The sequence below is a fragment of the Nerophis ophidion genome, linkage group LG22, assembly GCF_033978795.1.
Source record: "Nerophis ophidion isolate RoL-2023_Sa linkage group LG22, RoL_Noph_v1.0, whole genome shotgun sequence".
Lineage (NCBI taxonomy): Eukaryota > Metazoa > Chordata > Actinopteri > Syngnathiformes > Syngnathidae > Nerophis > Nerophis ophidion.
The window spans coordinates 20044060-20070820 of record NC_084632.1 but is presented as its reverse complement, the minus strand read 5'-3'; the positions used below and the strand labels follow the sequence as shown (position 1 = coordinate 20070820).

The window sequence follows — 26761 nt, the reverse complement described above, 5'->3', positions numbered from 1 at the left end:
AGTGACGTTTTTGAACATCTGATAAGATAATATTTTTCTTGTGCCTATCATGTAGTGTTTTTTTTTGTTTTTGTTTCGTTTGTTCCTCACCTGTTTTGGTGCAACATTTAGTCCTCCAGTTGCTTCGCACTTTATTTGTCACTTCCTGGCTTTTTTTGAACTGGGACTGATTTGCCTGATTTGAATGCTGACTGTTTCACACTGGATGTAGATATTTTCACGTGAAAAGAAAAAAGATGAAATCTCTATTTTCCTCTTTGTAAACTATATTTCATTTTTTTTATTTTTTTTTATTATTATTTTAATCTGAGAAGATTTTAGGGGATGCAAACATTGAAAGGGCTTACTTTAGCGCAGCTTGTTGCTCTTGTGCCGCAAAGGAACGTCACTCCGAATGTAATTCATGTCAGTCGTTTAAACCCCTCCTCCACAGACGAGTAGGGATGCAACGATTATAGATTATAGTTTGAGTAGTAATCAGGGTTTCACCATTGATTACTGTAAATTCCGGACAATAACCCGCTGCTTTTTTTGAACAATTAAAAACAAACAAACAAGTAAAACACTGAATAGGTGTGTGAATATTTGTGCTATGGCGCCATCTTTTGGTTGAGTTCGCTCACTGCAGGTGCTGCATTGCCCTTCTGTTGAGACCGAGCTTTCAACCGAAAGTACAAGTGCCGTTCCTTCGTTTAGCCATCCATAGCGTTCTAACTCATATGCATTCTTCATTAATCACTCCGATCAACGTTTGTCTGTTTTAAAGTATAACTGAAACCATTTTGACTTACTGAACCATACCACGTGTGATGTGAAGCTAGCGTTGTTAGCATTAGCTAATATATACTAACACATTTAAGAGTGTCTTTGTTAGTATTATTAACTAACAATGGCATTCTTTTTTATTTAATTAGGTTTCGGAAATTCACCAAATCATTACCGTAGGTCCTTGGCGATGACTTCTGTTTTGTTTCATCAGCCGTTTTACTGCAGTGTTATCGACGCTGTTTGGAAATAATTACGGTATGTAAATAAACGTTAATTTATTTGCTCACTTCATAACGTATATATCTTCGGCTAATAGTCCGGTGCGGCTAATACTTGGAAACATATTTTTCTTCCAAAATTTTTGTGGGTGTGCTTTGGAGTCCGGAAAATACAATAATTTCATGACAAAAAAATTAAATCACAGACTTTTAAAGATTATTTGAAGTAACAGTAATCAAATAACATTATAATACAAAAAGTATTGTTGATTATTATCAAAATACTTGTGTGATTGATATAAGGCTTAAGGTTGACTTTCTTTATCCTGTAAGGAAAAATGTTAATCATGTGGGAAGTAAACTCAAATGTTATCACCGACTGTCATTCCGTGGCCATTTATTTATTATTATTAATCTATTTTATGCTTTGTTAGTAAGTGGAACATACATAATTAGATACCATTGTATAGTGCTGCTAATGTTGTGTACTTTTGCATGTCTCACAATAGGCAGGTGCTACATTGCCCTTCTGTTGAGACCAAGCTTTTAACCGGAAGTACAAGTGCTGTTCCGTCGTTTAGCCATCCACGGCGTTCCTATTGACAATGGCATTCTTTTTGGATTATTTAGGTTTCAGAAAATCACCAAATCATTACCATGGGTCCTTGGCGATGACTTCTGTTTTGTTTCATCAGCTGTTTGGAAACAATTACGGTATGTAAATAGACGTTTATTTATTTGCTCACTTCATAACGAATATATCTGCGGCTAAAAGTCTGGTGCGGCTAATACATGGGAACATATTTTTTCTTCCAAAATTTTAGTGGGTGTGCTTTGTAATCCGGAAAATACGATAATTTGACGACAAAATCAAATAACATTATGATACAAATAGTATTGTTGATAATTATCATAGTACTTGTGTGATTGATATAAGGCTTAAGGTTAACTTTCTTACTCATATAGCAGGGGTCTGCAACCTTTACCACTGAAAGAGCCATTTTGACCCGTTCCACAAAATAAAGAAGATAATGGGAGCCACAAAACGCTTTTGAAATTTAAAATGAAATAACACAGCATAAAGAGTTTTTAATTTTTTGCTTTGTGCTATGTGTAAACCAGAGGTCTCGTTCAACAGCCATACAGGTCACACTAAAGGTTGTGATATGAACAACTTTAACACTCTTACTAATATGCGCCACACTGTGAACCCACACCAAACAAGAATGACAAACACATTTCGGGAGAACATTGGCACTGTAACACATTATAAACGCAACATAACAATTACCCAGAATCCAATGCATCCATAAGTCTTCCTGACTATATTATACACGCCCCACCCCCGTGCGTCGGTTGAGGTCGGCGGGGTTGTATAATATAGTCAGGAATACTCATGGATGCATTGGATTCTGGGTAATTATGTTGTGTTTATAATGTGTCACTGTGCCGATGTTCTCCCGAAATGTGTTTGTCATTCTTGTTTGGTGTGGGTTCACAGTGTGGCGCATATTAGTAAGAGTGTTAAAGTTGTTTATATCAGAACCTTCTGTGTAATCTGTATGGCTGTTGAACAAGTATGCCTTGCAATCTCGCACGTGTGACGATAGAAGCAGCAAAATGTCAGCTGGCAAAGAAGATAGCATGGTGTAAAGGCGGGCGCAATGACATGTTGTAGAGGAGAGATGTTGTAGAGGACGTTAAAAGTAAAGCCATCACGGCACGCCCTCAATATTGTTGTCCGAGTGAAAATCGGAGAATGTTAGCCCCGGGTGATGTCCAAGAGAGGCACCAAAATCCGGAAACCCCCAGAATTAACAAGGGGTGGGGGGGGGGGGGGGCATATGCAGCTCTCCCGTCCAAAGGCAAAACCCAGTAACTCAATTTTGGTCAAGACTGAGCTGATAATAATTTTGGAGTTACTAGGTGATATGCTTTACATTAGTGTATGCGATATTGTAATTTGTTCCGTTAGTAAGCTGCTTACTTACGGAACAAATTACAATATCGCATACACTAATTTTGACCAGTTTTGACCAAAATTGAGTTACTGGCTTTTGCCTTTGAACGGGAGAGCTGAGCCACATCCGAGTGGCCCAAGAGCCGCATGCGGCTCCGGAGCCGTTGGTTGCCGACCCCTGTCATGTAGGGAAAAATGTTAATCATGTGGGGAATAAACTCAAATGTTACTATCACCAACTGTCATTCCATGCCCATTTATTTATTTTTATTATTCTATTTTATGCTTTGTTAGTAAGTGCAACACACATAATTAGATACCATTGTATAGTGCTGCTAATGTTGTGTACTTGCATGTGTCTCGGTAGCTGCGTATAAGCGCGTGCTTCGCTGCTATATTTTTGTTTTCTTTGCGTGCAGGTTGGACCCAAAATAAAGTACCAGGATAATGTCCGAGTGAGGAGGACTGAAACACATTGAGGAGCTTTTGTAATTCAATAATTGCAATGTTTTTAGTCACGATGAATCCTAAAACCAGTTAATTGTTGCATCCCTACACACAAGACGCCCCCTGAGCTTTTGAGTACGTGGTCGTTCGCTATTCAAGTAATAACAGTGCGCTAGAAAGCATATTCTTCAATACAGAAAAGCTACACAAGATGCTTTTTGTAGGAAGGGTGCTGGGTGATGGGAATTGGGATTGACACAAGTGAGGCAGCTAATACAACTTTAACTGACATGAGGAGAAACAGTTATTTTGATCTTAAGGGGGGCTCTGGAAAGCTCTAGTCTGGTTGTGTGTGAATTATGCTGGTTGTGAGGAAAAGCAACATTTCAGGCTTTATGCATGGAAAGTACGAGATGCACATATCACCTCGAAGCTGACCTTCATTGCTACGGTTGGTGACAGGTCTTACCTGCTGAAATAATTACCACAGGGGTGTCCAAACTTGAAGGAAAGTGAAAGGATGCATTCGATACATTAAACATGCTATAAGTATACGAACAGGCGCCGATCTACATTTCTGCCAGTGGGTACTCGGTGTGTGTGTATTAGTGTTGTCCTGATAACAATATTTTGGTAGCGGCACCAAAAGTATTTCTGTATTTTTCTAAATAAAGGCGACCACAAAAAAAAAAATTAATCATTGGCTTTCTTTAGACAAAAAATTCTTAGGGTACATTAAATATATGTTTCTTTTTGCAATTTACTCCTTAAATGAAATAGTGAACATACAAGACAACTTGTCTTTTAATTAGTAAGTAAGCAAAAATAGGCTCCTAATTAGTTTGCTGACATATGCAGTAACATATTGTGTCATTTATCATTCTATTATTTTCTCAACATTATTAAGGACAAGTGGTAGAAAATTAATAATTAAATCTACTTGTTGTTTTTACTTTTAATATCTGTTTACTTTCTCTTTTAACATGTTCTATCTACACTTTTGTTAAAATGTAATAATCACTTATTCTTCTGTTGTTTGGATGCTTTACAATAGTTTCGGATGATACCACATTTTTGGGTTTCAAAGTTTTAACTAGCTTTTTTATCTTATGTTGTATTTTTCCATTGTATAATGTTTTGTAATGCTTGTATTGTTTGTATTTTAATTTTGTATGCTCCTATATGGACCCCAGGAAGACTAGCAGTCGCCTTGGCGTCAGCTAATGGGGATCCATTCATTAAACAATCCGATACCAAGTAGTTACAGGTTCGTACATTGGTCATATTCAAAGTCCACATGTGTCCAGGGACATATTTCTTGAGTTTATAAACATAATATAAATTTTAAAAAAAACAAGAAGATTTTGTAATGTTAAAAAATATAGTAGTGTCGACTAAATACGCTATTGTACCTGGTATCATTACAGTGGATGTTAGGTGTAGATCTACCAATGGCGTTTGTTTATATAGTAGCGTCCTGTAAAAGTTGGTGCTGCAGAGAATTCTGGGAATTTGTTCTGTAATCTTAATGTAGTGTGCAAATATTCTTCTAAAATGTGTTTGTCGTTTTTGTTTAGTGTGGTTTCACTATATGGCACATGTTTATGACAGTGTTGGTATTGTTCATACTGACACTTTTAGTGTGACATTATTATTAATAAGGTTTATTTGAAATTGGGACAGATACAAAAAACATAAAGTACCAATGATTGTCACACACACTAGATGTGGCGAAATTATTCTCTGCATTTGACCCATCACCCTTGATCACCCCCTGGGAGGTGAGGGGAGCAGTGGGCAGCAGCGGTGATTTAACCCCCAATTCCAACCCTTGATGCAGAGTGCCAAGCAGGGAGGTAATGGGTCCCGTTTTTATAGTCTTAGGTATGACTAAGGATTTGAACTCACGGCCTACCGATCTCAGGGTGGACACTCTACCCACTAGGCCACTGAGTAGACATCTGAAACAGTTATCCAATGTATGCATCATAGTGTTTGTAGCTAAAGCCAATTTACAACACTTGTCCCCAACAACAACAACACAGATCCAACATCATTAAAATAGGAAAATAAAAATAATAAGGCAAAAATGAGTCAATAATGATAATAGAAATAACATAGACAAAGTGCAAACTAGATAAAATCCAATAATGATAATAGCAACACAAAACGTATGGCTGTTGAGTAGGTATGCCCTTCATTCATTATCGGGCACAATGAAATCTTGCTTAGGATTTTTTAATTAAAGACTACATGATCGGTGACTTTTTAGTACGTAAAACAGATCAATCTTACCACAAAACTAACATCAACAAGATTGATATTTTTCAACATTATTTGAAAGATTGAAAGTTGGCATCACTCCCACGTGGGTGCTCGGCATTGTCGGGATCGGCGCCTATGAGTATACGCTAAACTATTGGAGCAAAACGTTCGTATTTTAGTTACAAACTGGTGTGATCTAACGATGGAGAATATCCCCTCAGTCAAGACACTTTGGACACCCCTGGTTTAGCACAACATGCACCCATCTTGTGTTCATAGGAGGTAAATAAAGCATATCGAGTGGAGTGTCTCAAAGGTGTATTCTTCAGTCAGTCCTCATCGCGTGTTTGTTTTAGGTCTGAATGAAAAAGTTCCCTTTAATTGCACACGTTTTTTTCTAAAGAACTGTACAGTTCATTGAAAAGTGGAAAAGTCTTCAGAAAAAGTTTCCGGTCCTCTTCAAGCTTATAGTGATAGCATTTGATCACTGTTGTCCTGTAAGTCGTAGTAAAAAAAAAAGGTCTGTAGGTATTTCTTTGTTGCCATGTGATTCTACTAATGTGACCGTTTGTTTATAAGCTGAAAGAAAAATGCCAATTAAATTTGAATGTGGATGACTCGTGTTCTCTGCACCCAAGTCTTGATTTGCGACATGTGACTGTGAGCGCGCATGATGTTTCTAACCGCCGTGCTGTATATTGTCTCTGCCTTCGATTTTCTAATCTGTATTTCCAAAATGCCAATTTGCAAGATTATTTTTGGATATGTGCATGCTTGTGAAAAGGTTTTGATTTCCACTAAAAGCAATTGAGTTACCAAAAGTGCATGTCTTTTACTTAACGCTCTAGTACAGTGGTTCTTAACCTTGTTGGAGGTACCGAACCCCATTAGTTTCATATGCGCATTCATCGAACCTTTCTTGGTGAAAAAAAAATATATATATATATTTCATTTAAGACTAAGTTATGTGTTTTTGTTAACACTTTAGTATGGAGAACATATTGTAAGTAACAAAGACTTAATTTAGAGTTATTTGGTTAGGGTTAGGGTTAAAGGGTTAGGGTAAAATAAGGCCATGCCGAATAAGGCATTATAAGTACTTAATAATGACTAGCTAAGAGCCAATATGTTACTAATTTGCATGTTAATAAGCAACTAATCAATGGTGAATATGTTGCCCATACTAAAGTGTTACCATGTTTTTTTTACTGGTGCACAAAATGAACCGTGCATGAACATCAACTTGTTCAAAGAAGTAAACCAACACAGTGCATAAAGTCACAACAAATTACACACCTGCAGATCAGTCTGACTTCTGCTGTTCCGTATCCGTAACACGCCGATAAGGAGAAGTTTTTACTGAGACGATGAATCGGGTGTGTTTTGACCTCTGCCGAACCCCTGAGGCCAACTCACCGAACTCCTAGGGTTCGATCGAACCCAGGTTAAGAACCACTGCTCTAGTACTTGCATTTCGTTGGCTAATTGACGATTCAGACAGGACTGTTTTTTTTTTTAGGGGTGCCCCGATGCGATACAAATATTGCAGCCTTGCGTATTGGCTGATGCCAATATTGATTCGATACAATAAATAATATTTCTCAGATAACAATAGTAACAATTACCAATTTCCTTTACTGTCAAGTGTAGCCAGATGAGGTGGTTTGTGCATCTGGTCAGGACACCACCCGAACGTCTCCCTCGGGGGGTCCGACCGGTAGGAGGCCACGGGGAAGACTCAGGACACGTTGGAAAGACTACCTCCCGGCTGGCCTGGGAACGCCTCGGGATCCCCCCGGGAGGAGCTGGACGAGTGGCTGGGGAGAGGGAAGTCTGGGCTTCCCTGCTTAGGCTGCTGCCCCCGTGACCCGACCACGGATAAGCGGAAGAAGATAGATGGATATTAACTGTCTGGATTAAATTAAAGTTAAAGTACCTATGATAGTCACACACACACTAAGTGTGGTGAAATTATCCCCTGCATTTGACCCATCCCCTTGTTCACCCCCTGGGTTGTGAGGAGAGCAGTGAGCAGTAACGGTGGCTGCGCTCGGGAATTGTTTTGGTGAGTTAACCCCCAATTCCAACCCTTGATGCTGAGTGCCAAGCAGGGAGGTAATGGGTCCCATTTTTATAGTCTTTGGTATGACTCGGCCGGGATTTGAACTCAAGACCTACCGATCTCAGGGCGGACACTCTCGCTTCAAAACCACTAATCAGACTTAGACTTATGCTGTTGTTCATTTTACGTGAAGTGGTAATTGTTCTTTTGGCGACACCGACACAGTAAGTTGAATGATGCAGACACTTTCGGTAGTGAATACTTTTTAATACATTTCTGGCTTGGAGATTTCAATATATAAATAATATGCGACTATTATTATTTGATACGTGTTTATATTGACAAATGCTGAGTTGTAAACTGCAATGTTGTTTTTCACTTACTACATACACTATATTGCCAAAAGTATTTGGCCTTTACTCACATATCAACTTGAAGTGCCATCCCATGGAATTGACCAAAATGTTTTGGTATCTTGCAACATTCAAAGTTCCTTTCACAGGAACTAAGGGGCCAAGCCCAACACTTGACCACAATTCCTCCTCCACCAAATTTCACCCTCGGCACAATGCAGTCCGAAATGTAGCGTTCTCCTAGCAACCTCCAAACCCAGACTGGTCCATCAGATTTCCAGATGGAAAAGAGGGACATATCAGTCCAGAGAATGCGTCTCCACTGCTCTAGAGTCCAGTGGCGACGTGCTTTACACCACTGCATCCCACGCTTTGCATTGGACTTGATGATGTATGGCTTAGATACAGCTGCCAGGCCATGGAAACCCTTTCCACGAAGCTCTCTGCGTACTGTACGTGGGCTAATTGTAAGGTCACATGAAGTTTGGAGCTCTGTAGCAACTGATAGTGCAGAAAGTCTTTGCACTATGTGCTTCAGCATCCGCTGACCCTTCTCTGTCAGTTTACGTGGCCAACCACTTGGTGGCTGACTTGCTGTTGTTCCCAAACTCTTCACTTTTCTTATAACAAAGTTGACTTTGGAATATTTTGGAGTGAGGAAATTTCACGACTGGATTTGTTGCACAGGCGGCATACTATGACAGTTCCACACTGGAAATCACTCAGAGCGGCCCATTCTTTCACAAATGTTTGTAGAAACAGTCTCCATTCCTAAGTGCTTTATTTTATACCCCGGGCCAAGTGATTAGGACACCTGGATATATATATATATATATATATATATATATATATATATATATGTATGTGTATATATATGTATATATATATTTATATAAAAGCAGGAAGAAAAGGGTGTATAAATATGCATATATATATATATATATGTGTGTATATATGTATGTATATATATGTGTGTATATATATGCATGTGTATATGTATGTATATATACGTATATATGTATATACGTATATGTATGTATATATAGATACATATATATATAGATATATATAGATACATATATATATATATATATATATATATATATATATATATATATATATATATATATACATATATATAATCATTTAGATGGGTGGCCAAATACTTTTTTGCAATACAGTGTATGTCTAGCTTGTGTGCTGTTTATTTTGTGCTTAGCTGCTAGCACCTAGTAGCTACAGTGTAGCTTACCATGTTTACTTTTTACACATGACTTCACTAAAATACAAGAAATATTGGAGGAAGTTTAGATTTTAACTGTTTAGCTTTGCACAAGTAAACATTCTGCAGGACTGCTTGTATTGCAGATTTAAGATGCAAACTGATATAGGCTGATACTGTTTTTCTTTTTTGCGGATATCAGACTTGTATCGATATCGGCTCGGGACACCCCAAACTGTTTTGAATGGATTGATGTTGTTAGCGTTTTGACTACTAATTTATACCCCAACTGGGCATTTTGCAGCAAAACAAGTGTGGATAAACCATACTTTTTTAAATCAGACCAATCCCATTTTTGATTAATCACAATTAATGACAGAAAATTACTCGCCTGCATAATTCGAACTGACTTGAAAAAAGCCCCGATTGTTTAAACACGAGTGCAATTTTTTCAGCAGGTCATACACAAAATATTTTAAATGTTCTCCTTGAATACACGTCCTTTATTTGATAACTATATTCTCTTATGTTTTGTCTTGAGTTATTTTGAAGCGGAATTCGCCACAGAACACACGAATCGGAGTCTCCATCTTTGCGCACACACACACACACACACACACACACACATTTAGGTCACCATCTGCAACTAAGGTAAACGAACATGTGCTCTGAAAATAAATTGTGATTAATCTACAACTATGCATGATTGATGTGATATTTTTTTGTTATTAATCATGAGTTAACTCTTTATTTTTGACAGTCTTATTTTAAATGAGTAGTAAATAGCATTTTTTTTTTGCTTTTGTTGAGTTACCTTTTGAGTACTACTGACTTTGCTTTAATCAAACACTTGTATGCCATGTAGGAAGAATAAGGAACTACTTCAAATACGGTGTTGATTTTGTTAAACTGTCAATAATCTTGTGTTTAAGCACGATTATTGCGATCATTTTGTAGTTAATAGCATTTGTTACCAACTCGTTTACTTTGACAGCCTTAGTAAACATGGATGTGAGTGATTCCACCATCATTTACTAAAAGTCCAGCTTTATTAATTTGTAAAAATGTGTAGTAGTCAGATGTTGAGAGCAACTTGTAACCAACACAAACTATTTTAGGGCCTTATTCAGTTTTCATTGACTTGGATCATCAGACTAATCAGTCTTCAGGTTTTAATGTGCATGACTTAGCATTTTTCAGAATTCCTTGGCTTTGATGGTCGTTCTCTTCAGGCCACCACCCGAACCTGCTGAGCCTGGTAAGTGTCAAAGTCTCCTGGTAGAGTGTCTGCAGACAGAAAGAAACATAATTTTTTTTATTTGCTTTCCCTCGTTAGGGCCACAGGTGAGCTGGAGCCTATCCCAGCTGACTTTGGCTAAGACACAGGGTACACTTTTGACTGGTCAGCATTCAGAGTAAACAAATAGATAGACCCCATGAATAACGTGGACCCCGACTTAAACAAGTTGAAAAACTGATTCAGGTGTTACCATTTAGTGGTCAATTGTACGGAATATGTACTGAACTGTGCGATCAACTCATAAAAGTTTCAATCAATCAATCAAAACAAAACAAATATTCACACCTGTGGACAATTTAGAGCAGGGGTCTGAGACGTTATTTTGCGGCCCCCACCTTAATAAGAAAGTTTAATGTTAGTGCAGCCCGCAAATTTTATATGAATGGCGCTTGACAGCGTTGTGTGCGGAGCTGAAGGAATCTACCAATCACGGTGTGGTATATGGCTCTCAAGCGCCGAACATTGACATCACTTGCGTGATGCAGGCACAAAAACGTTTTTCCGCTTTTCCACTAGACCCGCACGCGCTCTTCCTCCCTCGCTCGCCTGCTCGCTCTCTCGCTCTCTTTGTCACTGTGTGTGTGTCTCTCTCTCGCTCCCTGCCCCGGCGCCATTGTCAGTGAGACAAGTGGCCCGGTAGCTTCCGAGGCACTCCGCCAAAGGACCGAGCGACAATACAAAACTGTGGTGCACTGGACCCCAGCGCTGATACTCCGACAGAGAGTCGCTGGTCGAATCGGACGCGTAACACGTTAGTTTGTGGCTAATTGTGCTTCCGTAACTTTAAATCTCTGGCTCCAAACAGAGACGTTTTTTTATTTGAGTCCAAAATGGCTCTTTCAACGTTCTGGGTTGCCTACCCCTGCGTTCGTGGAAAAGCGGCAAATGAGTGAAAGCGACAGGAACGTTGCCATGGAGACAAGGGTTTTCTTACGTGCCTGGCTGCAGTCACACCGCGACACCTGTCCGTCAGTAATAACAGTCCCCGATAACCTGGATCAATTCAAACCGTTATTATTATTATTTTTTTTATTGTTTAATTTGCATTGCCTCACATGATGAACACTACATATATTTCTATATGACGCCGGATAACACTCCGGGAGCCGTCACATTTTTGCGCTCGCTATCCTGGTACTTTCCCGGCTATTATCGGCCGACCAAAGTGTTGCTTTAGGGAGGAAAAGCGGAACGACACACATTGCGGAAATAACGTTATTCTCCATGTGTCGGCTAAATACAAATATATTCCGCAACCCCAAACATGTCTTTTTCAAAGCCTGCAGTGAAGGGAAATGTTTGTGATGAGCAAAGACAATTCCAGGAAAAGTGGGAGATGCAATATTTCTTTTTTGAGCACAGGGGGACCCCGACGTGTCTTATTTGCACAGAGAAAGTTGCGGTGCACAAGGAATACAATTTGAAACCTCATTATACAACTAAACATGCTGAGGAGTATGCAAAAAATGTTTTAAGAAATCTTTTCTTGCAGCCCAGCCTCACCCAGACTCTGCATCCAGTGACCCCAAGGTAAATTGAGTTTGAGACCCCTGATTTAGAGTATTGAAATAAACTCGCATGATTTGGGGAGGCAACATTTATTCATTTTGTTTTCTCTATCTAACAATTACAAGAGAAAATTCAAATCTCTTCATTGCCAATTTAAGTTCCTTGCATACAGGGATTCTCAAACTGCGATACGTGTACCACTCATGGCACACAGGCTCCATCTTGTGGTACGCCCCAAAAAATTGCTTGATTAAGGTAGTGTTTTATTTTTCCATTTTCAAACAGTGTTACTGTTCAAACTCTGTGTAATGTTACTTACAGTGGCCACAAATATTAAATATACTTGTTAAACAAAATATCTGCCTTGTTTTAATGAATACTTAGGCCTACTTTGCTACTGTATTTTGAAAGTTAAAGTACCACTGATAGTTACACACACTAGGTGTGGTGACATTACTCTCTGCATTTGACCCATCACCTTGTTCCACCCCTTGGGAGGTGAGGGGAGCAGTGAGCAGCAGTGGTGGTCGCACTCGGGAATCATTTTGGTGATTTAACCCCCAATTCCAACTCTTGATGCTGAGTGCCAAGCAGGCAGGTAATGGGTCCCATTTTTATAGTCTTTGGTTATGACTCGGTCGGGGTTTGAACTCACAATCTACCGATCTCATAGCGGACACTGTAATCCTGGTCATTCTGGCGGTACTTGGAGAGCCAAGTGTATTCTAAAGTTTGAGAACCACTGCTTACATGCATTAAATAACAAATACAGTATCCTATGCGTGTCTTGGCATAGTTAACTATTTGAGTTGGAAAAGTCTAATCGGACTATCAGTCATTGGACATTGAACCTCTTACCTCCCTCCGTGGGACTCGCTGGAAATTGGCAACGGTAATGATCCTTCCTTAGGTTCACCACTCGGGCTGATCTGAGGACTTTACTAAACTGTCAAATGTTTTAGCCTTTTTGAGGTGGAGCATGTCACAAATTACATCTGTTTGTATGTGGGAATCCCTATTAGCTTATGTGTGCTTTTGCTAGCATAATAAAATATATTGAAGACGGTCCACAAATCGTGAACTACGGGCCAAATTAGACGAATCAGAATTGAGTATGAAAATCCTTCGTCGAAAACAGCCTAGGAGTTTACAATAGAAACTTTGAATTAGAACCCCATAAGGCAGGGCTGTTCAACCAAATGCCCGCGGATTCAATTCAAAAACTTGGAAGAGACTTTCATTTTTGTAGCAAACTCCTAAAAACACTGGAGCGCCTGAAGCTAATATTGGACTTTGTTTTTTTTTGCAGTAGTCCATAGAAACAGAAGAGTGTTCCTGTTGTCCACTGCTAATGATCGTGGTTCTCAGGATAACAAAATAAAAATAAGAGTGAAGAAAGTAGTCCGCCCCGTCCATCCATTTTTTACCGCTTATTCCCTTTGGAGTCGCGGGGGGCGCTGGTGCCTATCTCAGCTACTATCGGGCGGAAGTCGGGATACACCCTGGACAAGTCGCCACCTCATCAAAGGGCCAACACAGATAGACAGATACTCACATTCACACACTAGGGCCAATTTAGTGTTGCCAATCAACTTATCCCCAGGTGCATGTCTTTGGAAGTGGGAGGAAGCCGGAGTACCCGGAGGGAACCCACGTAGTCACAGGGAGAGCATGCAAACTCCACACAGAAAGATCCCGAGCCCGGGATTGATCCCAGGACTACAGGACCTTCGTATTGTGAGGCAGACGCACTAACCTCTCTTCCACCATGCTGCCCAGTAGTCCGCCCCCTTTGTCCTTAGTTTTCTTCAAATGTGGCCACCAAAACAATTCAGTTGAATAACCCTGCCCTAAAGTCCTACAATTCCGAGTTCAAATGTAATCACAGAAAGACTTCTTGGTTGGTCACCATTGCAGCGGTAACGCAGGTTGGCCCAGATGATGTTCTCCTGGGAGAAGCAGAAGACTCCGAGTCGGCCTCCTCTCATTGTACCGTCTATTACCACTCCGGTGTCTGCCACCTTCTGGGGACCCTCGTAGAAGCGTACCCTGCGCCCCGAAAGAGCAAAGAACATTGAATATTTCATATGCCGTCCAAAAGTAGACAAATGTGCTGTGGTAGCGGGACTGGTACCTGATGTATCCATCAGCCGGTCGGTGCTGGAGGAACCAGCGGTAAGAGGTCTTGTCCTTCCAGCCAACATTGCGAGCGTCTTTCCATAGCAGCTTCACCTGGTCGCTCGTGTCGCCGGTGTGCCACAGGGCGTTCCGTAGGTTCTCACCTGGTCCTGTATTGGACTTGACGGCCTTCACAAAGCCATAAATAAAACTTGATCATGTCTTACATCTGCTTTTGCAGTACATAGCTCAGCGAATTATAAGTATTTGTTGAAATGATCATCTAAGGCAGGGGTCGGCAACCCAAAATGTTGTAAGAGCCATATTGTACCAAAAATACAAAAACAAATCCGTCTGGAGCCGCAAAAAATTAAAAGCCATATTACATACAGATAGTGTGTCATGAGAAATAAATTGAATCAAGAGGACTTAAAGGAAACTTAATGGGCTCAAATATAGCTACAAATGAGGCATAATGATGCAATATGTACATACAGTTAGCCTAAATAGCATGTTAGCATTGATTACCTTTCAGTTATGCAGTGACCAAATATGTCTGATTAGCACTCTACATAAGTCAATAACATCAACAAAACTCACCTTTGTGCATTCATGCACAACGTTATAAGTTTGGTGGACAAAATGAGACAAAAAAAGAAGTGGCATAAATCACGTCTTAGAAAGTCGGAGAAAGTTATACATGTAAACATGTACTACGGTGAGTTCAAGGACCGCCAAAATTAGTAGGACAAAACGGCGCTCGCGAAATATTCGAATCAGTGAAGCATGTTTAATACAAACAGTTTGTTTTATAGTAATTACGGAGGTTTTTGTCATGTTTGTCCTCTTGCAGAAACCATATTAAAACAAAAAATATGTTTTTTTTCCCCTCATCATTTCCATTTTTCATATATTTTTGAAATAGCTCCAGAGAGCCACTAGGGCGGCGGTAAAGAGCCGCATGCGGCTCCAAAGTCGCTGGTTGCCGACCCCTGATCTAAGGAGAATCTAGCGGTGATGCATATAGTCTGTATTTTCACACTTTTGGTTCGGTTAAAAACAAACCCTATAACGTACAATTTGTTTGGCCAAGTGTGAACGCAGTCTTCGGAACCCAGGACCAGACTAAACAGGCAGACCGAGACAGCCAGAGAGATGGATCTCAGTCCACCTGCAAGTGGGGCAAGTTCAAACGCCGACCGTACCTATACTTGCCAACCCTCTGGATTTTTCTGGGAGACTCACGAATTTCAGTGCCCCTCCCGAAAATCTCCCGATTTTCACCCGCGCAACAACATTGGGGGCGTGCCTTAAAGGCACTGCCTTTAGCGTCCTCTACAACCTGTCGTCACGTCCGCTTTACCACCATGCAAACAGCGTGTCGGCACAGCCACATAATGTATGCGGCTTCTACACACACACACACACACACACACACATGAGTGAACGCAAGGCATACTTGGTCAACAGCCATACAGGTCACACTGAGAGAGGCGGTATAAGCAACTTTAACACTGTTACTAATATGCGCCACACTGTGAACCCACACCAAACAAGAATGGCAAACATATTTTAGGAGAACATCTGCACAGTAACACAACATAAACACAACAGAAAAAATACCCAGAACCCCTTGCAGCACTAACTCTTCCGGGACGCTACAATATAAACCCCCGCTACCATCAAATCCCACCCGCCCAGCCCCGCCCCCCAAGTATGACTGTAAATGATGTCAATATATGATGTGATCAAATGTAAGTCAAACCAGGCATTGGTTAGCAAAATCCAACAGAAATCTGACTGCATTGGTTCTTGTTGCTCATTACAGTTTGGAGGCCTTGTAGTACATCTCCTGAAACAGTTTTGATGTCTTTAGATCATCTTCGTTGCATCTTAGCTTGTATGTCAACGGATATTTTCATTTCCAGGTCATTGTATTCACAGGAGCCTATCTCAGCTGCTCCCCGCGACCCCGAAAGGGACAAGCAGTAGAAAATGGATGGATGGATGTATTCACAGGGCGTTCAATCGATCTTAACCAAATGTAGTTTGTTTTAGAAGACGCTGCGCCTTGTTTCTGTTGGGATGAGAGGTGAAATGTCTTCTAAGACAAACTGACCAGTCCAGTTGCGATCGATTGAATGCCCTGAAAATCTTAGCTTGTGAAAATTCCTCTTATTGGAAAAAAATTCCTAACATTATATGTCACCTGGAAGATATCATGTTTTTTTTTTGGATGCTTCAGTTTGCTTGAGTGACATTCGCCGTCCAATCGAGGCACGACTTCATGCATATGTTTTGGTGAGTATTAGATAGATAGATAGATAGATAGATAGATAGATAGATAGATAGCACTTTATTGATTCCTTCAGGAGAGTTCCTTCAGGAAAATTAAAATTCCAGCAGCAGTGTACATAGTTGAGATCAATTTAAATAAAAGTAAAAAGTAAATAATGGGGTTTAAATGGAAACAAAATAGAGAAATATTACAATGAGAATAAAAAATAAAAAGCAACAATGGGAATAAAAATATAACAGCAAAATAAGAATATAACAAGAGAAAGTAGGCAGTAGTGACCATGTTATGAAAACATATTGCACTGTTATTGTTTTGCATCCCCTGTCATCCTTGTCCCCCCCGCCCCCCGCCCCAGAGAGGAGTTGTACAGTCTAATGGTGTGTGGGACAACGGAGTTTTTGAGTCTATTAGTCCTGCACTTGGGATGAAGCAGTCTAGTATTAGTCGGTCTCCTGAGTTCTAATCCAACAGCACTCCAGTGACCAGCATATTTCTTTTTACATTTTTTTACCAAACGAAAGCCAAATTCAAGTTTATTTCTAACCTACTATAGTGGAGTGCATACCACAATAAATTCTGTAATTTATAATAGCCAAAAATGAACAGTAGGTCACACACTTGCTGCTTACCTTCAGTTGGATGCCCGGTTCCGCCACCGCTCTGAACGGGTTGGCCTGCCAATAGATCTGCTCCACCTGCTTCCACATGACCACGTAGAAACTGGAACTATCCTGGTACCCAAAAATGAATCCTGCGTAGTCGTCGTCCGTGACTGTGTTGACGTGAAATGTTCCCTCGAAATCGACACCACTGAAAGCGGTGTAACCTGGCAAGGAAGAAGTTCAATGTTCTCTTGTCCGTCTCAGTGCACCGCGGTTTTTGAAAGTGCCAACGTACATTTGGTATTGCAAGCAGTCTGTTACAAAAAAGAAGCTGCTTTGTCCACCTGATATTGTGCAAGACTCATTTTTAGCTGATGGAGGACCAATCGTTTTTGTGAGAGCATTTGAATTTATTTGAATCCCTACGATGTCGTCCAAACGTTCTGCACCTTCTAAGGCTTCCGACACAAAACCCAAGCCCTGAAGGAAACGGCTTAATTGGACCATTGTTGGAGCCTATCCGGATGGACCATTTCTATTTTAAAAAAAGGTAGCTTAGCTCTTAGCTAAGTACATACTTGCCAACCCTCCCAGATTTTCCGGGAGACTGCCAAAATTCAGCGCCTCTCCCGAAAACCTCCCAGAAGAATTTTTCTAACAAAAATCTCCCGAAATTCAGCCCGAGCTGGAAGCCACGCCCCCTCCAGCTCAAACATGCACAGTTCAAAGCTTGAAAAGGAGGATTGCAGGTGGATCTGACGGCATTTAAAGTCATTTTTAAAAACGACTGCTAATCCTCCTCCTTTTCGACTGGACGACCGCGGAGAATTAAAGTAGGAACACTCCGGAGCCAGAAGTTCATTAAGAGGGGCGGACTCACCGGCTCCCAGCCATGTTTCCGTCACACAGAGGAAGTCCGGGGGGAAGTGAAGAAATCCTTCAAGATAAACGTTTTGTTTGTCAAAGATCTTGCGTTCACAAGACCGAACCTGGGGGAGTGGCGGGGGCCAGCACGTCCAAGGGCGCAGCTAATCCAGGTGGGGACCGACACACAGCCCGCAGGTGGCGGGGGAGAGGACGACAGAGACGAAAATAGACGCAAACAACACAAAAACTAACAGAGCGGACAGCAAGAGACGCCAGGCCAAAGCACATACTGGCGCTATCTTCTGGAAACTCGGAAGTGACGTTACTCAAATAGTGAAAGGTAAGTGTTGTCGTTTTTTTTTTTGTAACCAGCAAGCACAGTACAGTTAGTAGAACAACTGTGTTTTTATTACTGTGTATTGATAGGTGCCGTCTGAAATTCAATTATTTATTTTATTTATATATATATATATATATATATATATATATATATATATATATATATGTCTCAGTGCGATATAGAAAATGACTATAATGTGATGTACGAGTACATGTTCTCACGCAGTTGCTTTTAGCTGCGGGCATTACACTACAGGCTCTTCCCACTCTGCAAGCGCACCTTGTTACATACGTCACATACGTATACGCCCTCACGGAGCAGAGCGATAGCAGCATGGGTAACGTTAGCTGTGATGTGAGTGGTAACACGAGAGAAAGAAGGTGCGAATCTGGTAACAAATGAAGGAATAATGAATTCCCAAGAAAAACAGCAGGGGCTCCATCATCTGGCGGTGGTTTGGCTTCAAGCGGGAATATTTCGAACAGACATCCGTAATTTGTCAAGTGGGGGGAAAAAGCGTTGCTACAAAAAGTAACAGCACTGCTAATATGTAGCATCATTTGATGCTAGAGAATGAAGAGTGCGTACTCCGCATGTCAACACCTCCATTCAGTGCCACACCAACAAAATGCCGAGGCAACCATTTCCACATCAACACCGTATGAAAAAAATAGTCAACAATATAAGGAGATAACGTCGGCAGTAACCTACCATATAGCGATTAGATTTGCTATTATACAGCTCATTTTTAATTGACAGTTATTGAAATATCTTGTGTGACGTCATGCACAAAAGTGCACTTTATTTGTTTTAAACTATTGTAGTGGCGTTCTGTACAAAAAGTTTACTTTAATATAGTGTTGTTTTGATATGTCATCTTAGTGACATCATGCACAAAAGTGCACTCATAGCTTATTTTAAAATGTCTCTGACAATCTTGCACTTTCTGTTTTGAAATGACATGAATGTTTGTGCCACTGCTTAATAACTGTTTAATAAATACAGTTTTGGTCAATTGACTTAGTTGTGAATTCCCTGTCTGCATGAAAGTTTAAAATGAGCATATATTTATGCAATATGAGCAAGAATGTTTTAATGTAGACACATAGAATCATCATACTGCTGTGATTATATGCATCAAGTGTTCATTCAAGGCTAAGGCAAAATATGGAGATATATATCGTGTATCGTGACATGGCCTAAAGATATCGAGATATTTAAAAAAAGGCCATACCGCCCAGCCCTAATTCAGACATACCCAGAAAACAGATATCTAAAAAGGTATTGGTATGGTTCTCGGCAAATATCCAGCTTTATATTAGATAGACATCCACTTTAAAATCGAGGAACACGTTCTTACCAACAGCCAACCCAGGATCACTGTTCATTGTCTGGACAATCTCTCTTCCCTACACAGTAGATAAAAACATGTCATTCAAAGTCTTTGTTTTATCAGGTATGTTTTTTTTTTTTTTAATCCTTCGAAATGGTGTATAATCCAAAGTAAATGTCACCTGGTCCAGCACTACCCAGTTGGGGTCGATCTGAGCGTCGCCCTCAGGGTCTAAGACCACAGTCTGGTACTCCCTGAAGTCAGTGAGCGTGACCTCAGCGTTTTCAGGACAAACGTCAATGGTGTCAATAATAGTGTCGTTGTCGAAATCCCTTTCGCACACATTACCTATGCCGTTACCTGGATAGGATACAAGGTTTGGATTTATCGATACAAAAATGTGAGACTGATTGTTTTGTCTCTTACCTGCAGTTGTCACCTACCATCAGAGTCCTCCTGCAGGGGGTTCGGGATTAAACGGCAGTTATCAGGACCTGGTGGCAGCAGGTCAGGAATGCCGTCGTTGTCGTCGTCTTCATCACACTCGTCTCCCTTGCCGTCCTTGTCGGTGTCCAACTGGGAGCTGTTGATGACGGCCGGGCAGTTGTCTCGAGAGTCTTGGTGACCGTCTCCATCGCTGGGTGAGAGGGTCTTTGATTGGCATGTGCGAGATGCAGGCCGTACTTTGAGGACTTCACTGTACCTGTCTTTGTTGGTGTCACAAGGATCTCCGATAAGATCGTTGTCCGCATCCAACTGAGGAGCAGACGAAGAAAGAGAAGGTTTATTAAAAAAAAGTTGATAAAAGTTCAAGTAATCGTACAAAGTCATTTAGGTCAACGCAAAAATGTTCTAATGTAAATTTGTGTCAAGGCGTAGACTAGTGTGTGGTTTGTTTTCCCGTGGTGCAAAGCGGCTGGACCGGACCTGGCGTGAAGGTAATGACATCTTTTAATTTTAACTCGAAAAGTACAAACAAAACAAAGGGTATAAACAAAAGGCGCTCTCAGAGGAGGTACAAAACTTGGCTATGAAACAAAATTATTACTACAACGTAAACTATGGACATAAAACTTGCAAACCATGCATGAATAACAAAACTTACGGGGAACGAGAAAAGAGCATGGATCATCAGCATGGAGCGAGGGTGCGTTGAGGGTGGTAGAGGGTGATGTCACCAGGCTAACTGCCTGGCGACTACAGGCTTAAATAGTGCTGCGGTGCTTGAAAACCGGTGCGTGACTTTGAATGAATCAGGTGCGTGAGTCGTGAGGACAGGTAAACTGATTGGTAGGCATGGAAACAAAACAATGGAGTGAAAAAACAGGAACTAATGGAGTCTTGAAGTAATCTAACACAACTAAACAAAACATGATCACAAAGACATGACAATTTGCCACTAAACCCTATGAAAAGTTAACCACTAACTTCCTGGAGTGTCTGTTGATTGATTCATGCACTAACACCCGAAGTGGAAATCGTCCGATAATGATCGAGGCCATTCGATCGGCACATCCCTACTTTTATCTACATGCAACCCACCTGGATCGGCCTATTTCACACCAGGATCCACAGATTTATAGTCAAGAGCGCTCACCAACGAGTTAAACGATCATTTGGTGCCGTGACCCGGGTGAAAGTGAGGTGTAGGAGGGTGAATGTAATGAATGGCAGCTGTGTAAAAGTAGTTTCCATAAAGCCTCAAGAGTAGCACTGGACAACGAGCTGACACAGGGTATCCGCAGGGTCTTATAAAGTAAAAGAAAAAGGTCTTAAATCGAATAATTTGAAATTAAGACCTTAAAACGTCAAAAATTCTCCTAAAATCTAAAAAAAGGTCTTAAATATTATATTGACAGGTCTTAAAAATGTATTGATGTTACTTTTATTTAAAACATGCATAAACTTCAGTCTCGCTTAGAAATGTTTGAATTTTTAAGACGCTATAACGTAACTACACAGCAGAATAAAGAGTTCTGCCTGGTCAGAAGTTATAGTTTGGCATTTTTTTATTCTGACTTCCAAAAAAATCTTGGTACACAGCAGAGATGTTTCTAGTGTTTTTAGTTAAGTTAAGCGTTTTGTGTTCCAATGTGAAAGAGCTGTGAATATATTTATATACTTTGCAAGTAATTGCAGGCCTCTAATTTATCCTTCAAGTCTTTTGTACTTTTTTGCCTGTATCGATGTCAAATGGGTCCTGAATTGTATTGATTATGGTCTTAAAAAAGTCTTAAAATGTCTTAAATTTGGCTTGTTGAAACCTGCACGGACCCTGGGACAGCAAGGGTCTTTTAGCTGCACTTAACTCTCATTCACTGGACTGATTAACAACCCTCAAAACAGTTACATATAGTTTACTTTCACTACATAAAATACATATATTTGAAAATAAATCCCAGCAAAATGAGGTTTTAAAGTGGCAGTGGAAGCAAAGCGATCTCTGACCTGGTCTGGGTTGGGGATATAAGGGCAGCTGTCGCAGGCGTCTCCAACACTGTCACCGTCACGATCTTTCTGGTCGGTGTTGTGAGCCCGTTTGCAGTTATCCAGGTGATTGGGGATTCCTTCAATAAGTACGGTAAATAGCTTAAAAACTTTCACGAGTACTCATTTAAACACGCAGAGTACCGACCATCCCCGTCGATATCGTCATCACACTCATCGCCAAACCGGTCCACATCGGTGTCCTTTTGGTCGTTGTTTTTGATCCCACGGCAGTTGTCGCAAGCGTCACCGAAGTCGTCCTCGTCGACGTTCCTTTGGTCCACGTTGGGCACGAGCACGCAGTTATCCTGCATAGGAGGACACAGGATTGGTCGTAGTGGTAAATAGGTGTACTCTAGTTGAGTATTTCAAAGAGTTCAGTCATATGAAGTACAGTTCAGGCCAAAAGTTTGGAAACGCCTTCTCATTTCAGTGCGTTTTCTTTATTTTCATGACTATTGACATTGTAGATTGTCACTGAAGGCATCAAAACTAGGGATGTCCGATAATGGTTTTTTTGACAATATTGCGATATTGTCCAATTCTTATTTACCGATTCCGATATCAACCGGTACCGATATATACAGTCGTGGAATTAACACATTATTATGCCTAACTTTGTTGTGATGCCCCGCTGGATGCATTAAACAATGTAACAAGGTTTTCCAAAAATAAATCAACTCAAGGTATAGAAAAAAAAATACTGACATGGCACTGCCATATTTATTAGTTTTGTCACAAAGTGCATTATTTTTTTTAACATGCCTCAAAACAACAGCTTGGAATTTGGGACATGCTCTCCCTGAGAGAGCATGAGGAGTTTGAGGTGGGGGAGAGTTAGTGGGGGTGTGTATTGTAGCGTCCCGGAAGAGTTAGTGCTGCAAGAGGTTCTGGGTATTTGTTCTGTTGTGTTTATGTTTTGATACGGTGCGGATGTTCGCCCGAAATGTGTTTGTCATTCTTGTTTGGTGTGGGTTCACAATGTGGCGCCTATTTGTAACAGTGTTACAGTTGTTTATGCTGCCACCCTCAGTGTGACCTGTATGGCTGTTGACCAAGTATGCCTTGCATTCACTTGTGTGTGTGAAAAGCCGTAGGTATTATGTGATTGGGCGGCCACTCAAAGGCAGTACTTTTAAAGTTTATTGGCACTCTGTACTTCTCCCTACGTCCGTGTACCACTCTGCACAGCAGCGTTTTAAAAAGTCATAAATTTCACTTTTTGAAACCGATACCGATAATTTCCGATATCACATCTTAAAGCATTTAAGGGCCGATAATATCGGCAACCCGATATTATCGGACATCTCTAATCAAAACTATGTCACCTGTGAAGTGAAAACCCTTTCAGGTGACTACCTCTTGAAGCTCATCGAGAGAATGCCAAGAGTGTGCAAAGCCGTAATCAGAGCAAAGGGTGGCTATTTTGAGGAAACTAGAATACTAAATATTTTTTCAGTTATTTCACCTTTTTTGTTAAGTACATAACTCCACATGTGTTCATTCATAGTTTTGATGCCTTCAATAAATGCATTGAATGAGAAGGTGTGTCCAAGCTTTTGGCCTGTACTGTAACTTTCTCTATGTTAAATGAACCTGTGTGTTGGGGATCCCATCCCCATCTGCATCCTCATCACAAGCATCCCCGATTCCATCACGATCCGCATCTTCCTGACCAGAGTTGGGCACAGTGAGGCAATTATCCTGCAAATGAAACGGGAGCAAAGAATTTGTTTGAAAAACAAAACAAAAATACTTTGTCATTTGTTTTCTGGTGCACATTAAACTGACTCACTTTGGCACAGTTTCTCTCAGGACAGTTCAGCCTCTCGTCTGGGAAACCGTCAATATCGATGTCGGGTCCACACAGCAAGCCGCTGCCAGCCCAACCGACTCCACACTGAGAAGATGCCAAATATTTTATCGGTTTTGTTCACGATGTTTGTTTACTAATCCAAATGGAGTTAAAAAAGTTATAAAGTCCCAATGATAGTCACAGACACACACACGAGGTGTGGTGAAATTACTCTCTGCATTTGACCCATCCCCATGTCCACCCCGTGGGAAGTGAGGGGAGCGGTGAGTAGCAGTGGTGGCCGCGCTCGGGAGTCATTTTTTGGTGATTTAACTTCCAATTCCTACCCTTAATGCTTAGTGCCAAGCAGGAAGGCAATGGGTCCCATTTTTTTTTTCCTTCCAACATATTGCTGGGTATTGTGCCCCATCTGACATCACATGGACAAAGATTAGACCTTCTGGAGGAAAGTTCTGTGGTCAGATGAAACAAAAATTCAGCTGTTTGGCCACAATACGCAACAATATGTTTGGTGGAGAAAAGGTGAGGCCTTTAATCCCAGGAACACCGGTCCTACCGTCAAGCATGGTGGTGGTAGTATTATCCTCTGGGCCTTTTTTGCTGCCAAAGAAACTGGTGCTTTACAGAGAGTAAATGGTGCAATGAAAATGGAGGACTACCTCCAAATTCTTCAGGACAACCTAAAATCATCAGCCCGGAGGTTGGGTCTTGGGCGCAGTTGGGTGTTCCAACAGGACAATGACCCCAAACACATGTAAAAAGTGGTAAAGGAATGGCTAAATCAGGCTAGAATTAAGGTTTTAGAATGGACTTCCCAAAGTCTTGACTTAAACGTGTGGACAATGCTGAAGAAACAAGTCCATGTCAGAAAACCAACAAATTTAGCTGGACTGCACCAATTTTGTCAAGAGGAGTGGTCAAAAATTCAACCAGAAGCTTGTGGATGGCTACCAAAAGCGCCATATGGCAGTGAAACTTGCCAAGGGACATGTGACAAAATATTAACATTACTGTTAGAATAATTGTTTCCAAGTTATCACAGAACCTTTGTCTTGAAATGAGTTCCCAGCAAGAAAACCAAAAGCTGTCTTTGAACCTACCAAGAGTAAGGCTCGTAAAACACCACAATGTAGGGGGGACGCAACATGAAGGTGTTCCTGTTTCTTTCATGTATTGTAATCAAACAGAAAGATATTGTCTGACCCAAGAACTACAGAAGCGAAGAGGAAGCAGGACCAGACTCCCCTCCAGGCGACCTCTCTATGAACTCTTTTATGAACCTCTCTTTGAACTCTTTTACGAACCTCTTTTTTGAACTGTTTTACGACTTTTTCTGTGAACTGTTTATGACCCCGGCCTTTTGGAAGCTGCTGTTGACATGTGGTCTGAGAAAGTCCAAATAAAGGAGGAGGCATACAATCTTTCGCCAGAGCGTGGGTGACACTGTAAGAGGTTACAGGTCGACACGTTTCTCCTCAAATTGAGCAAAATTTAATTCTGTCTCTCAACTCAACGGAATTGTTTTAGTGGCCACATTTGAAGAAAACTAAGGACAAAGGGGGTGGGGGGGACTTCTGGGCAGCATGGTGGAAGAGGGCTGCGTGCGTCTGCCTTACAATACGAAGATCCTGAGTTGTCCTTGGTCCAATCCCGGGCTCGGGATCTTTCTGTGTGGAGTTTGCATGTTCTCCCCCCCCGTAACTGCGTGGGTTCCCTCTGGATACCTTCCTCCCACTTCCAAAGACATGCACCTGGGGATAGGTTGATTGGCAACACTAAATTGGCCCTAGTGTGTGAATGGGAGTGTGAATGTTGTCTGTCTATCTGTGTTGGCCCTGCGATGAGGTAGCGACTTGTCCAGGGTGTACACCGCCTTCCGCCCGATTGTAGCTGCGATAGGCACCAGCGACCCCAAAGTGGAATAAGCGGTAGTAAAAATGGATGGATGAATAATTCTGTCTCTGTTTAATTCGTTGCTTCTTGTCCTGTTTAATAGATGTCATCAGTGTTTGAACCTGACAATTACTGAATGTATACTTTTAACCCACCAGATTTGGTCACATTCTCAGTAGAACCATAATAAATTCATAAAAGAACCAAACTTCATGAATGATTGTTGTGACCAAGTATCTGCTCCAATCACTCTATCACAAAAAATGAGAGTTGTAGAAATGATTGGAAACTCAAGACAGCCATGACATTATGTTCTTTACAAGTGTATGTCAACTTTTGATCGTGACTGAATATGTGCTCTAAAAAGTAGTAAACAAAGCATCAGTTATCGCCAAATTTGCTCACCTGACATTCAATCTTGCCATCTCGATGGACGATACACTTGGCGCTGCCGTGGCAGGGGTTGGGCTGGCCGTTTCCACACGCCCTCTCAGGCTTGCAGCCGAGTCGCTGGTCACCCACGTAACCCTGTCTACAAGGGCCACACCTGAACGAGCCCTGACAGTATAACACCCAACATTAATTCATTCGTTTTCTACCAGTACTTTTGGGCAAGTAAAATCAAGCAAGCTGTCCCACTCACATTATATCGGATTATAATACAGTGGTACCTCAACGTAAAGCCCCACACATATTTGTTGCTTCCTATACTTTACAGCAGGGGTCACCAACGCGGTGCCCGCGGGCACCAGGTAGCCCGTAAGGACCAGATGAGTCGCCCGCTGGCCTGTTCTAAAAATAGCTCAAATAGCAGCACTTACCAGTGAGCTGCCTCTACTTTTTAAATTGTATTTATTTACTAGCAAGCTGGTCTCGCTTTCCTTGACATTTTTAGTTTTAAG

General features: G+C 41.0%; 1 protein-coding gene across 2 annotated transcripts in view; it reads right to left on the bottom strand.

The window, feature by feature from the left end:
- Positions 1–10322: 10322 nt before the first annotated feature.
- comp (cartilage oligomeric matrix protein) overlaps positions 10323–26761 on the bottom strand; it is a 63620-nt gene continuing 47181 nt past the window's right edge. For both annotated transcript variants that reach the window (XM_061883457.1, XM_061883458.1), the window contains 13 exons: positions 26265–26417; positions 23946–24050; positions 23747–23854; positions 22299–22458; positions 22112–22230; positions 20367–20419; positions 20107–20300; positions 19845–20023; positions 19691–19739; positions 17151–17347; positions 14239–14411; positions 14014–14153; positions 10323–10582 (listed from right to left, as the gene is read on the bottom strand). In XM_061883457.1, coding sequence (XP_061739441.1) covers positions 10524–10582; positions 14014–14153; positions 14239–14411; positions 17151–17347; positions 19691–19739; positions 19845–20023; positions 20107–20300; positions 20367–20419; positions 22112–22230; positions 22299–22458; positions 23747–23854; positions 23946–24050; positions 26265–26417 — 1689 coding nt within the window. In that variant the 3' untranslated portion in view covers positions 10323–10523. The remainder of the gene's footprint in view (positions 10583–14013; positions 14154–14238; positions 14412–17150; positions 17348–19690; positions 19740–19844; positions 20024–20106; positions 20301–20366; positions 20420–22111; positions 22231–22298; positions 22459–23746; positions 23855–23945; positions 24051–26264; positions 26418–26761) is intronic.